Source organism: Staurois parvus, unplaced genomic scaffold (assembly GCF_062004578.1).
Source record: "Staurois parvus isolate SC_StPar_1 unplaced genomic scaffold, SC_StPar_1.0 ptg001062l, whole genome shotgun sequence".
Classification (NCBI taxonomy): Eukaryota; Metazoa; Chordata; class Amphibia; order Anura; family Ranidae; genus Staurois; species Staurois parvus.
The window spans coordinates 2,387,774-2,402,503 of NW_028318858.1; the positions used below are offsets into that span (position 1 = coordinate 2,387,774).

At 38.9% G+C, this 14,730-nt stretch overlaps 1 protein-coding gene across 2 annotated transcripts in view; it reads right to left on the minus strand.

The window, feature by feature from the left end:
* The window catches only part of DPYS (dihydropyrimidinase), a 112,476-nt gene that overhangs the window by 80,319 nt on the left and 17,427 nt on the right, over window positions 1-14,730 (minus strand). Inside the window, exon 1 of one of the 2 annotated variants that reach the window (XM_089658347.1) lies at window positions 9,620-9,902. The exons of the other annotated variant lie outside the window; for it this stretch is intronic. Coding sequence (XP_089514473.1) covers window positions 9,620-9,877 — 258 coding nt within the window. The 5' untranslated portion in view covers window positions 9,878-9,902. Of the gene's footprint in view, window positions 1-9,619; window positions 9,903-14,730 lie in introns of those variants that run through there. 2 annotated transcript variants of the gene reach the window in all.

Consider the following 14,730-nt stretch of genomic DNA (forward strand, 5'->3'; position numbering starts at 1 on the left):
TAGATCAGAAGTAGCTAGCTGCACCCAATCCTGGAAGAAACTCCTAGCGGGCTTCTGATGCCCATACACTGAATGGCTGCTTACATGATCCAGGGGTTGCTGTAAGTAATGCTGGATTTTATTTAAAAAAAAAAAAAAGACTACAAATATACAGTATGCCGATTTATAGTTGCAGCGGCAATCTCGTTTTTTTTAAGAGGTATAATATTTGAGAAGCACACTGTATTCATTCTTCAACTTTTATATTTTATTCTTGAACATAATTTTCAGAAGCTGTAGACAGATTCAGGAGGTGGGGCTATTATATGGTTGATTTAAGAAAATCTTATAAGAAGGTAAATGCTGTTTCAAGGGAGTCCCTATTGGGCCAAAAAACTAAGAAGAATGATGATTAGCTAGGTATGTGAATCATAGGTACATATTTAAATCAATCAGGTCATTTTTTCAATGTCATAAAAAGATATTGGAATGTCTTACATGAAGATAAATATGTATTCCATATTCTGCCTGAAGATCCAATGATAACTTATAGGCATGGTAAGAACTTGAAGGACATGCTAGTACATAGCCATTTGGATAAGATCCCTAAGGTACCGGCAGGACATACCTGGCTACCAAAAAAAACCCCCAAGGGTAGCTTTAAAGACTCAGAAGATTTTGCTAATGGGAGAGTCAATACCTGGACTTGTAAGACTGCAACTTCCTCAAATATGGTTTTGAGGCCTGACTTAGATACATCTAAAGATTCAGGTAGTTCAGAAACAGATGATGGAAATGAAAGACAGAGTGATTCAAGTGACAGTAGAGGTGAACCCAAATATGTCTCTAGGAAGGGTCGAGGTAGGAGAGGCCTCTTTAGACCACCTAGGGGTAATCAAGGAATTTTTTTAGGTTTTCCCACCCAGCATTTGAGGAATTGGGAGGAATGGGACCACGCTGGTACCAAGAGAGCCCCTTAGATATGACCACCGCCCAAGAGAATGATTTGCAAATCTTTAATCTTTCCCAGATGTTGTTGACAGATGACCATATAGCAGTACTAAAGAAGGGGCTGTCCTTTGTTCCCACAAAGGACTTTAACCTTTTTGAATGGGTCAAAGACATCAATCTATTTGCCAGGAAATTGCCATTGAAGAAGAAATATAAAGATAAACTAATTCGTACCTCGGATGGTGTGACTTCAAGAGATATTGAAGCTCTGAGATTGTTGGAATCAATCCAGGCTGAGAATAATGGTGGTGATACTGAGGTACGAGGACCTATTTCCATGTTTAAACTGAAAAGTAGCTATACTGCACCATTTCCTCAGGGCAGCAGTATCCAACTGTTTGTTAAACTGGTTGAGAGAGACCTCAGTGATTTAGGAGTGAGAAAACAGAAAAAGAGGAAGTTATTTAATATGACATACTCTGAATGGAGGGCATTGGAAGAATTGCAGAACAATAAAGAAATGATAATAAAGGCAGCAGATAAAGGTGGTAACATAGTCCTGATGGACAGAAAACATTCTATTTGAAAATGTGTTAGGATATATTAAGTAATGTAATTATGAAGTTCCAACCCCTAAATATTTGAATGATTTAAGAGTGATCTTACAAAGAGCTGTTGAAGAGAGGACACTTTCAAAAGATGAATATGCCTTTATTGTTAATGATCAACCAACTCTCACAACTTTCTATGCTCTACTAAAAGTGCATAATCATTGAGAAAAACCTGGTCGCCCTATAATATCAGGAATTCATAATCTCACATGAAGTGCTAGTAAATACCTAGACTATGAGTCCATTTGTTTAATGTTTACCTTCGTATATCAAAGATACGCAAGATTTTGCAACTAGATTAACTGACATTACAATTATGGAGGATTATGTATGGCTGGCCAGCCTTGATGTGGAGGCTCTTTATAGCAATATAGGCCATGATCTAGGTTTAAGAGCTTTGCAGGTCTTTTTTGGATATGAGTGGTATAATATTTGAGAAGCACACTGTATTCATTCTTCAACTTTTACAGTTTATTCCTGAACATAATGGTTTCCTCTTCGATGGAAAGATTTATAGGCAATGTAGGGGAATGGCAATGGGTTCGTCCTGTGCACCGACCTACGCAAATCTGTTTCTTGGGTAGTGGGAGCGTACCATAGTCTTTGTGGAAGAATTGGAATGTTTTACATCACATATCCTAATGTGGGCATACTTTACTGATGATGTGTTCATCCTTTGGCAGGGTCAAAAAGATCTATCCAGTGAATTTGTAACTGTCCTGAATTGTATCAATATTGGCATGTATTTTACGAGTGAAATCAAGTATGATAGCATTAGTTTCCTGGATCTGGAGATTACGAGAGGGGTAGGTGACAACATAAATACAACAATTTATCATAAACTGACCTCTACCAACAGTTTGTTACACTGGAATAGCCAGCACCCAGTATTGTTGAAAAGAGGGATCCCCACTGGGCAATTTATGAGAGCTAAGTGGAATTGTTTGACAGAGGGGACATTTCAAATTTAAAGTCAGAAGCTGGTTGACAGATTCAGGAGTCGGGGCTATTAGATGGGTGATTTAAGAAAATTTTATGAGAAGGTAAAAGTGCTGTTTCAAGGGAGTCCCTATTGGGCCAAAAAAAAAAATAAGATGATCAGCTAGGTATGCGAATCATAGGTACATATTTAAATCAATCAGGTCAGATTTTTAATGTCATAAAAAGATATTGGAATGTCTTACATGAAGATAAATATGTATCCCAGATTCTGCCTAAAGATTCAATGATAATTTATAGACATGGTAAGAACTTGAGCTTTATGCCATTTGGATAGGATCCCTAAGGTACCGGCAGGACATACCTGGCTGCCATAAAAACCCCCCAAAGGGTGGACATTGTGAGGCGTGTACCTTTGTTTGCAATATTAAGGAATTTTAAAATCCCAAGAATGGGGAAGTTGTTGAAATAAAATATTTCTACAATTGCAGTATGGAGCAGGTGATATATGCCATAAGATGCCCTTGTCCATTATTGTATGTAGGAAAAACGATTCGTCCATTTAGAAGATGAGTACTTGAACATGTAAATGATATAGCCCATATTAAGGATAGACTGGTGGCTAGGCATGTTGTACAAAAACATAAAAAAATAAGACCTCCTACATTTCTGGAAAAATGTAATCTTGGCCTTAGAAAAGGAGACCTAGATAAATGTCTCTTAAAACGAAAAGGTGAAATGGATTTTTCCATTTAAATTCAATGGTGCCATATGGACTTAGTGAAAGCTTTACCTTTCTTCCGTTTGTGTGTGATTGAGGGTTTTGAACATTGTTTGAATTGACCTGATGGTTGATATACTGGTATGGACTGTTTTTGTTTTGTAGTAGCATGATCTGGTTTGGAGGCATTGTGAGCTTCACTCTGTAAATATTCTTGAGTAGTGAAATGATATCAGTGGCCTTTTAGATCATTACTATTTAGCTTTTCATACTCAAGATGGCGACCCATAGACTGACTGAGCATGTGTGAACATCGTAGACGTCATCGATGTGATGGCGAGCGTGCGTGGTGACTCACACAAGTGGTGGCCCTTTTGGCCAATGTCTATATATATATATATATATATATATATATATATATATATATAGTGCATTCATAAAATATTCAGACCCCTTCACTTTTTTCACATTTTGTTATGTTGCAGCCTGATACTTTGTTTAAATTCACATTTTAATCTCATTATTCCACACTCTGTCCCCAACAATGACAAAGTAAAAACAGAATTTTTGAAAATGTTCGCAAATGTATGAAAATGGAAAAACTGAAATAGCACATTGGCATACAGTGGATATAAAAAGTCTACACACCCCTGTTAAAATGTCAGGTTTCTGTGATGTAAAAACATGAGACAAAAAAAGTAATTTCATAACTTTTTCCACCTTTAACCATTTGCCGCCCGCCCTATGGCCGAAAGGCGGGTGGCAAATGTCACCTGCGTTCCGGGTGGACGCCATATGGCGTCCTCCCGCACATGCGCAGATTGCACTCCTGCAGAGCGGCGCAGCGGCGCGATCTGTCACGAGCCGTGTACCTCGGACACGGCAGATGACAGATCTGAGTATCGGCCCCGTTGCCAGTACCATGTGACCTGCTGTGACCAATCACAGCAGGTCACATGACAGTTGTATACAATGGATGGCTTCATTCATGCCATCCATTGTATACTAGTGTCTAGCTGTGAATGGTCACATCTAATCACATGCACATGTCATGTGATTAGCTGTGGCCAAATCACAGCTAAGCACAAAAAAAACCAAAAAAAAACAAAACCCTGAATGAATCGATGTCATTCAGGTAAATGCTTGCTTATAGCAAAGTAATTCTTTGCTACAAGCAAATTGTGTAAAAAAAAAAGAAAAATACTGATCACTTCCCCAAAGTAGTACAATGTTACTATGTTAACATTGTACTACTTTGGTCATAGTAAAATATGAAAAAAGTTTTTTTATAAAAAATAATAAATAAAAAAAAAATATATATATATATTTTTTTTTTCATACTGTCACCAGTCAGTGTCCCTGATCACCGCCATGCCAGTTATATGATGACGCTGTACTGCACTGGTGACAGTATGTAAAAAAAAAAATTGTGAAACTAATTTTTTTAATTTTTTCATTTTCTGAAAAATTATGACAAAAAAAATACAACTTCAAAAATCTCGCTATGCCTCTTATGAAGTACGTCGTACTGTCTACTCTGCAAAAAGGGGTCATTTGGGGATATCTGCACTGTCCTGACATTCTCAGTACTTCAGGATTGATCAATATTCAGATCTATACCATAGTTTGTGAACTCTATAACTTTCCTACAAACTAGAAAATACATCCTAATTTGGGTTATTTTCACCAAAGAAATGTAGCAGAATACATTTTGGCCTAAATTTATGAAGAACAATTATTTAGTTGCAAACTTTTATAACAGAAACAAAGAAGAAATTTTTTTTTTTTCAAAATTTTTGGTCTTTTTTTGCTAATTTAGCAAAAAATAAAAACCCCAGTGGTGAGTAAATACCACCAAAAGAAAGCTCTAGTTGTGAGAAGAAAATGATAAAATTTTAGTTTGGGTACAATGTTGTATGACTGCTCAATTGTCATTCAAAGTGTGAGAGTGCTGAAACCTGAAAACTGGCCTGGGCAGGAAGGGGGTAAAATTGCCCGGTATTGAATTGGTTAATGTGACCTATAAACTGTACAACTCAACAAATGGAAATATTTTAGGTGGAAGGAAGTAAAAATAAAAAACTAAAATAATATGGTTGCATAAGTGTGCACACCCTTAAACTAATACTTTGTTGAAGCACCTTTTGATTTTTTTCCAGCACTCAGTCTATTTGGGTATGAGTCTATCAGCATGGCACATCTTGACTTGGCAATATTTGCCCACTCTTCCTTGCAAAAACACTCCAAATCTGTCACATTGTGACGGCATCTCCTGTACACAGCCCTCTTCAGATCACCCCACAGATTTTTGATTGGATTCAGGCCTGGGCTCTGGCTGGGCCATTCCAAAACTTTAATCTTCTTCTGGTGAAGTCATTCATTTGTTGATTTGGATGTATGCTTTGGGTCGTTGTCATGCTGAAAGATGAAGTTCCTCTTCATGTTCAGCTTTCTAGCAGAAGCCTGAAGGTTTTGTGCCAATACTGACTGGTATTTGGAATTGTTCATAATTCCCTCTACCTTGACTAAGGCCCCAGTTCCAGCTGAAGAAAAACAGCCCCAAAGCATGATGCTGCCACAACCATGCTTCACTGTGGGTATGGTGTTCTTTAGGTGATGTGTATTGTTGTTTTTGCGCCAAACATATCTTTTGCAATTATGGCCAAAAAGTTTAACCTTGGTTTCATCAGACCACAACACATTTTCCCACATGCTTTTGGGAGACTTCAGATGTGTTTTTGCAAAATTTAGCGGGGCTTGGATGTTTTTATTCATAAGAAAAGGCTTCCGTCTTGCCACTCTACCCCATAGCCCAGACATATGGAGAATACGGGAGATATGTCAAGAAAATGTCAAGAAAGACCTACTAGAACAGCTGAACTTTATTTGGGGTTAATCAGAGGCACTTTAAATGATGGCAGGTGTGTACTGATTCCTCTTTAATATGATTTTGAATGTGAATGCTTAATTCTGAACACAGCTACATCCCCAGTTATAAGAGGGTGTGCACACTTATGCAACCATATTATTTTAGTTCTTTATGTTTACTCCCCCCCCTCACCACCAAAAGATTTCTGTTTGTTTTTTTCAAATTGGGTTGTACAGTTTATAGGTCACATTAAAGGTGAAAAAAGTTCTGAAATTATTTATCTTTGTCTCATTTTTTTCCATCATAGAAACCTGACATTTTAACAGGGGTGTGTAGACTTTTTATATCCATTGTAAGTATTCAAACCCTTTGCAATAACACTTGAAATTTAGCTAAAGTGCCTCTTGCTTCTCCTGATCATTGCTGAAATGTTTTGACACCTTGATTGGAGTCAACCTGTGGTAAATTAAATTGATTGGACATGATTTGGAAAGAAGAACACCTCTCTATAAAAGGCCTCACAGCTGACACTGCATACTGTATCAGAGCAAAAGTCACAAGGTCAAAGGAACTGCTTGAAGAGCTCAGATACAGGATTACTGCAAGGCACAGTTCTGGAGAAGGCTACAAAAAAATCTGCTGCACTGAAGGTTCCCAAGAGCACAGTGGCCTCCATAATTCTCAAATGGAATAAGTTTGACACAACCAGGACTCTTCCAAGAGCTGGTCGCCAAGCCAAACTGAGCAATCGGGAGAAAAGAGCCTAAGTAACAGAGGTGACCAAGAACCCGATGGGACAAAGTTCTAGAAAAACTACCATCACTGCAGCTCTCTACCAGAAGAGTGGCAAGACGGAAGTCTCTCCATACATGAAAGCCTGCAAAAAAGCACCTGAAGGACTCTGACTGTGAGGAACAAGATTTTCTGGTCTGATGAAATCAAGACTGAACTGTTTGGCCTCAGTTATAAATGTTATGTCTGGAGGAAACCAGGTACCATCCATCATCTGCCCAATACCATCCCAACAGTGAAGCATGATGGTGACAGCATCATGCTTTGGGAGTGTTTTTCAGCAGCAGAAACTGGGAGACTGGTGAGGGTTGAGGGAAAGTTGAATGGGACAACGTACAGAGATATCTTCAATGAAAACCTGTTCCACAGCACTCAGGACCTGAGACTGGGCCAAAAGTTCATCTTCCAACATGACAATGATCCAAAGCACACAGTCAAGACAACACAGAAGTGGCTTACAGACAAGAATGACCCAGTCACAGCTCTGCCTTGAACTCCATTCTCTGGAGAGACCAGAAAATAGTGCTCCACTGACTGTCACTGACCCAATCCAGGTATGTAAAGCTTGCCACGTCATACCCCCGAAAAAATTGAGGCTGTAATTGCTGCCAAAGGTGCTTCAACAAAGTAATGAGTAAAGCATCTGAATACTTAAGTACATGTGATATTTCCGTTTTTTTCTTTTTAATAAATTCACAGACATTTCTAACATTTTGTATTCACTTTATCTTCATGGGGTACTGAGTGTAGATTAATGAGAAAAAAATTAATTTAAACAACTATAGTATCAGGCTGCAACATACCAACATTTAAAAAAGTGAATGGGGTCTGAATACTTTATAAATGCAATATATATATATTTATATATATATATATATATATATATATATATATATATATATATCATAAATTTACTTTTTTTCACTTTCTTTTATACAAGATCATATGACCTCTGTTCTCAAGTGCATAAGAGGCTTGGAGAGCTGGGGGTGGAAAAACAGCAGTACACTGAGCTTCCCAATGAATGGCTGTGGCCATTGGAGGACAGGCAGGCTGAGATCCCAGCACAGCCAGTACACCGACTACACTGGGATGGATGTGCTCTCATGCCTAGAGTGGTAAGTTTGAAATAGGAAAGCAGAGGGACTGGCAGGATCCCCAGGTATTTCACACAATGGAAGCAATGCAAAGAGAACAGGATGCTTTTCAACACAAGTACATGATACAGCAAGCACATATCAGGAATGTGAAATGTTGGGGTAACATCTCATTTAAGGTGGCTATACAGCTGGCTATAGATTTTTGCATGAGTGTTTGTATGAATATTTGTACAAACATTCGTACAAAAATTCTTTGTATGTTGACTGGACAAATGTTTAAAAGTGCTTTTGTTTGAAAGCAAACTTTGATCAGACCCCACTAATGATTAGAAAATTGAACGATCATTCTTAAAATAAAAAACTTTGAACTTTACTAGCATATGGCCAGCTTCACTAGCTATAAACCAAGACAATAAACAGGGGCTTGTACAAGAAATGACAGGAAAGAAAATTCCCCTGACAGAGACATGCATAACAATAAGAACCTGATGGAGACTCTAACTCTTCCAAAATCCAAACTGAAAAAAAAATGTTTTGGCTGGAGTTGAGATTTCAGCTATACCATAGATTGTTTTCAATGAGTCAACCAACTCACAGATTTGCATTGTAAGAAGGAGCAAATATACACTCACCAGCCACTTTATTAGGAACACCTTGCTTGTACCGGGTTGGACCCCCTTTTGCCTTCAGAACTGCCTTAATTCTTTGTGGCATAGATTCAACAAGGTGTTGGAAACATTCCTCAGAGATTTTGGTCCATATTGACATGGGCTACTATTGCCTTTCTAGAATGTAGAAACCAGTCTGCCCATTCTTCTCTGACCTCTAACATCAACAAGGCATTTTCATCCACACAACTGCCGCTCAATGGATATTTTCTCTTTTTCGGACCATTCTCTGTAAACCCTAGAGATGGTTGTGTCTGAAAATCCCAGTAGATCAGCAGTTCTTAAAAATACTTAGACAAGTCCGTCTGGCACCAACAACCATGCCATGTTCTAAGTCACTTAAACCCCCTTCTTCCCCATTCTGATGCTCAGTTTGAACTTCAGCAAGTCGCATTGAGTTGCTGCCATGTGATTGGCTAATTAGCAATTTGTTACCATGCAAATGAACAGATGTACCTAATAAAGTGGCCGGTGAGTGTATTGTGAAGTACTACGAAGCAGAAAGACAAGCCTAAGAGTAAGAAATAAACAAATCTAGATATTCCCATGTACTTATTTAATTGCAATCTATATATTAGATAGATAGATAGATAGATAGATAGATAGATAGATAGATAGATAGATATTTGTATTGTTTTTTTTTCAAACATTAACACACATAGATGACAGGCTGGTGTTGATTTACTGAAGGCAAACAGACTGTGCACCCTGCACTCATTTTCCCCAGAGTTTAATAAATGCACTGAAGCTTCATTTTGTAAAGAATACCCAATCAGGTACAAGGAAAGTTAAAAAAACACAACAGCATTTTTGCTTGCGCATGATTGGATGATTGAAATCAGCAGAGTTTCACGACATTCACTAATCTCTGGGGAAAAATGAGTGCAACTGCACTTGCAAAGTGCTCAGTCTATTTGCCTGTAATAAATCAACACCAATGGATGAAAAACAGCAATGAATAAACTGCAGACATCAAAGTAACATATTACCTTAGTTCCCTGGAAGAAATCATCTATAGATTGGGATCCCATGAACGGAAACTGAAAGTGAGTATGTGTATCAATCCCACCAGGGATGACCAGTTTGCCGGCCGCATTGATCACTTTTATGCCCTCTGGTCTTGAAGGACGCAAGTTGATTCCAATATCTCTGACCAGGCAATCTTCAATGTATACATCCGCGAAAACTGACAGATCGTCGTTTACAATTTTACCCCCTTTAATCAGGATTCTGTTCTGAGATGACATGATACTGTTTGCTTAATAAAGTCACAAGAACAGGAAAAAAATCTGTCTTGTTTTTGAATTGTTGAGTAGGTAATCTGTACAATCAAATGAATTTGCAATGAGACGCTTCCTTGCGGTTCCTCCAGTCCTGGTGAACTGGCCTTTTATATAAAGCCACCAGCTGAATATTGGCTGTAGTAATGGACACACCCAGTGGCTAGCTTTGAAATGGATATGAGTTAAGAGAGTGGAGCCAACAATTGAAGAATTATAATCGTGTTCAGATTGAGGTGCCACTGTGCCAGAAAAGAGACGTTTCCTGAGGACATTGGACTGGGTTTTTGTTATGTAACCACATGTTTGTTGTCCTCATCTTGGCTCATTTTATCTCTTCTATCAGTTGATGGAAGTATTCGGATCTTATGACCCAAAATGTGAAAGACTGCATGATGAAGGCTAAAGTGGAAGGATAGTAAAAACAAGGATATAATAACGACATGCCCGCAATATCTTGTCTTCTTCTCTATACTGTAACCAGTTGTGTCAGTGTCCTCCTTGCTATATGGCTGAAGAGTTTGACTCAATTTTTTGGCTTGCATTTACTTCTGCGTAGGTCCAAATGTACTTACACGCATGACGAAAAATGGAACATATTGCAGCCTACCAGTCCTCAGGCTCTGTTTACAATTGTGCAATGTGCTAATGCACTCAAAATCACCCACGTTCCCGTAACACACAAAAATTTGCAAACATTTTTTTACAGGCGTGCTGTGGTGGCATTATTGCTGATGACTACCCACACACCTTGCTAATGTGCATGAGAACTTATGTTTCAAAAAGCATGGTAACAAAGTACAATGTGTTTTGGTATGGCTTAATTTAAAAACCAAGGGTAATGTATTTCTCTGGTGTGATTTAGATGTGGCAAGCAGCCCTGCCTTACTGCAACATGCGGCAATGCTTAAAGGGTTACTAAACCCCGTACCCTGCGTTCACTATATCTGGTCTCCCCGGACCCTGCGTTCACTATATCTGGTCTCCCCGGACCCTGCATTCACTATATCTGGTCTCCCCGGACCCTGCAGTCACTATATCTGGTCTCCCCGGACCCTGCACTCACTATATCTGGTCTCCCCGGACCCTGCATTCACTATATCTGGTCTCCCGGACCCTGTATTCACTATATCTGGTCTCCCCGGATCCTGCATTCACTATATTAGCTCTCCCCGGACCCTGCATTCACTGTGTCTGGTCTCCCCAGAGCCTGCATTCACTGTATCTGGTCTCCCCGGACCCTGCATTCACTATATCTGGTCTCCCCGGACCCTGCACTCACTATATCTGGTCTCCCCGGACCCTGCATTCACTATATCTGGTCTCCCGGACCCTGTGTTCACTATATCTGGTCTCCCCGAACCCTGCAGTCACTATACCTGGTCTCCCTGGACTCTGCATTCACTATACCTGGTCTCCCCGGACCCTGCATTCACTATACCTGGTCTCCCCGGACCCTGCATTCACTATATCTGGTCTCCCACAGTACACAGAGCATGGGAATGCAATTATTTTAGTAAATAAAAAATGCTAAATACCTTTCCTCATCAGCAGTTAGAGCAGTCTTGTGACTTCTATCAGTGTCCAGCAGAGCACTGGTTAAAGCTTGTAGGAGTTTTCTTTCTGCTCTATGAGGATTCAAAACCCCTGACCTCTGTCTGAGCAGTACTGATTTGCCCTGTGCTGATCGCACGCACTCTCCCAGGGGGGAAAAAAAATATCTCCAGCAATACACACCAAACTGAGCATGTGCAGAGTGACTCCACACAATATGTCTTATCAGGAGATAAGAGGGGGACACTGGAAGAAGGTGAGGATCAGAGAAGTCAGGATCAAACAACATTTTTACACAGTGCAGAGGATTAACCCCTTAGGTTCCACAGTGAGTATAACAAGCATGCTTTACTGCATATACAGACTGATTTTACTTTTGTGGGTTTAGTAACACTTTAGAAAAAAAAAGGGTGACAACCTTAGAGGTAGTGGCTGCATTAGTCTTCCTTTTTTCCAGGCTTTTTTTCGCTTTATTTCTACCTGATTCCATAATTAGACATGTGCGATTCGTCTTGTTCTGATTTGTTTTTCAAATGAAAATTTCATTTCGGATTTTCAAATGTATCCAAATCTCCAAATGGAGACAGACACAAATAACAACAAATCCTAAAAAGGTTACAACGAAATTAACGAATGCCTTCATTTAATTTGGATGACGTCACATGATGTGATAGTAGGTCGGGCCCATAGGGAAATTAATTCAATTTTTGAATATGTTTGTTCATTCAGATTCAGATAACGAATGGATCCGAATTTCATTCTGTTTGTTAATTTGGATGCACATGGCGCCAGTCAATATTGTTCATTCAGCTCATGCCATTTCTCTTGGTGGGTTTGTACTTGTATTCAAATTTGTCTGATTCAAATCCGTCCAATTCTATAACATATCGAATATATAGCAATCTGACGGAAAAACTGCAAAATACTTTGAATCCACATGGACCAACGAATATACAAAACAAATGCTGAACATACAAAATGAATTCCAAAAATGAATCAGTACAACATAATGAATATGACAAAACAAAATTCTACAATTAATGAATGCTTACAAAATGAAAATTTCCAGTGTGCACGTCTATCCGTGATTGAGTTACTTCCTGTCCTAGGGTGACGGGTATTTTTTTGCACTTTTTGAAAAAATTTAAAGAAGAATTCCAGGAATCATCTGTTTTTAGTCACATCCAGAGTGCTTCAGGGGAGTCTCAAAGTCACTGTCAAAATCCCTCAAAAGCTTTGTACAGAGGGAACAATCCCACTGTTTCTCATCCCTGCAAAGCAGGGATGACAAACAAAGAGATCTCTTAGTGAAAACAGTATATAATACACACATTACACATAGTTAGGCACACATTTAACCCCTTGATCGCCCTAGATGTTAACCCCTTCCCAGCCAGTGTCATTAGTACAGTGACAGTATATAGTATTATCACTGATCACTGTATTAGTGTCACTGGTGATGCCAATGGTAGTCAGCTCCCCCTTCGGCGTCAGTGTCAGAATAGCTGCCGCACTCTCTTAGTCCTATTATGACTCACTGATCACCGCCATCAGTAGTATTACAAAAAAAATACATAAAAATTCCAGTATATATACCATAATATACCATAATTTGTAGCCACATAAGACTTTCATGCATACCAATCAATGCACTTTTGTTTTATCAAAGGCATGTAGCAGAATGCATTTTGGCCAACATTTATGAAGAAATTAGATTTTTATTTTTTTTTAATTGGATGTTTTATAGCAGCAATTAAAAAATATTGATTTTTTCTAAATTTTCGGTCTTTTTACATTTATATTGCAAAAAATGAAAAAACAAGTGGTGATCAAATCCCACCAAACGAAAGCTCTATTTATGATTATTGAAAGTGGAAGTAGAAGAAAATCCCAAATTCTGGGTTGTCCCCGGAAAAGAAATAGAAGGAAAATCTTCCAATTGGGACACTAGTTCTGGTGACCTGGGGGCCCCCAAGGAATCCCCTTAATTTGCAGGGATTTCCTCCCACTTCCTGTTTGGCTATGGGACAGGAAGTGAAGGGAAGTCTCCGCAATGGGACACAGATGGTAACAACAAAAATCTGACAGGGGTTATAACCCTCCCTTACTCTATCCAAAATGACAAAAAAAAAGTTTTTCCTATAGTTCTGCTGTAAGTGGTTAAAGTGACATTAAACCTGGAATTTTACTTTTTCAACTTTGCCTCCTAAAACATGCATGAACTTTGTCCCTTACTTTTGGGCAGACTAGCCCTTTGAACATTTTTCTAAGTTTAAACAATTGCTTACTCAATCGCATTACTTTTCTCAACTTGTAATAAATAAAAAACTTAATTTTGTGCTAATTCTGCTCAGTCATGAGTTCAGTCATGTGTTTGTAGATGTCTGAACACTGATATATGATACACACAGGTGATTAATAAAGGGACATTATTCTGACCTCAGACACAGGGCTCTCGAAATCCCTACAGAAAGAATATACACTCAGCGGCCACTTTATTAGGTACACCTTGCTAGTACCGGATTGGACCCTCTTTTGCCTTCAGAACTGCCTTAATTCTTCGTGGTATAGACTCTACAAGGTGTTGGAAACATTCCTCAGATTGTGGACCATATTGACATGAGTTACTGCTGCCTTTTCATCATCTCAAACCAGTCTGCCCATTCTCCTCTGACCTCTGATATCAACAAGGCATTTTTGTCCACACAACTGTCACTCAATGGATATTTTCTCTTTTTCGGACCATTCTCTGTAAACCCTAGAAATGTTTGTGTGTTAAAATCCCAGTAGATCAGCAGTTTTTGAAATACTCAGACCAGCCCGTTTGGCACCAACAACCATGCCATGTTCAATGTCACTTAAATCCCCTTTCTTCACCAATCTGATGCTCGGTTTGAACTTCAGCCAGTCATCTTCACCACATCTAGATGCCTAAATGCATTGAGTTGATTGGCTCATGAGCAATTTGTGTTACCAAGCAATTGAACAGGTGTACATAATAAAGTGGCTGGTGAGTACTTCTAATTATAAAACCAACTGCTAACAGGGGAGGGCATGTTGGTGATATTACCTGGTCTGGCAGGTTATTTCCACCTTCTATCCGCTCCCCTTCCATGATTAAAGCCGGTATATTGAACGAGATGTTGGACTTTCTGCTTATGGAACATTTACAAATACTGCTGTTGTACTGTATGTAATACCTAGGATTCAAGATGAACCTTTTATGTTTAAATTATGTTTTATGTTTAAATTTTGAATGAAATGGG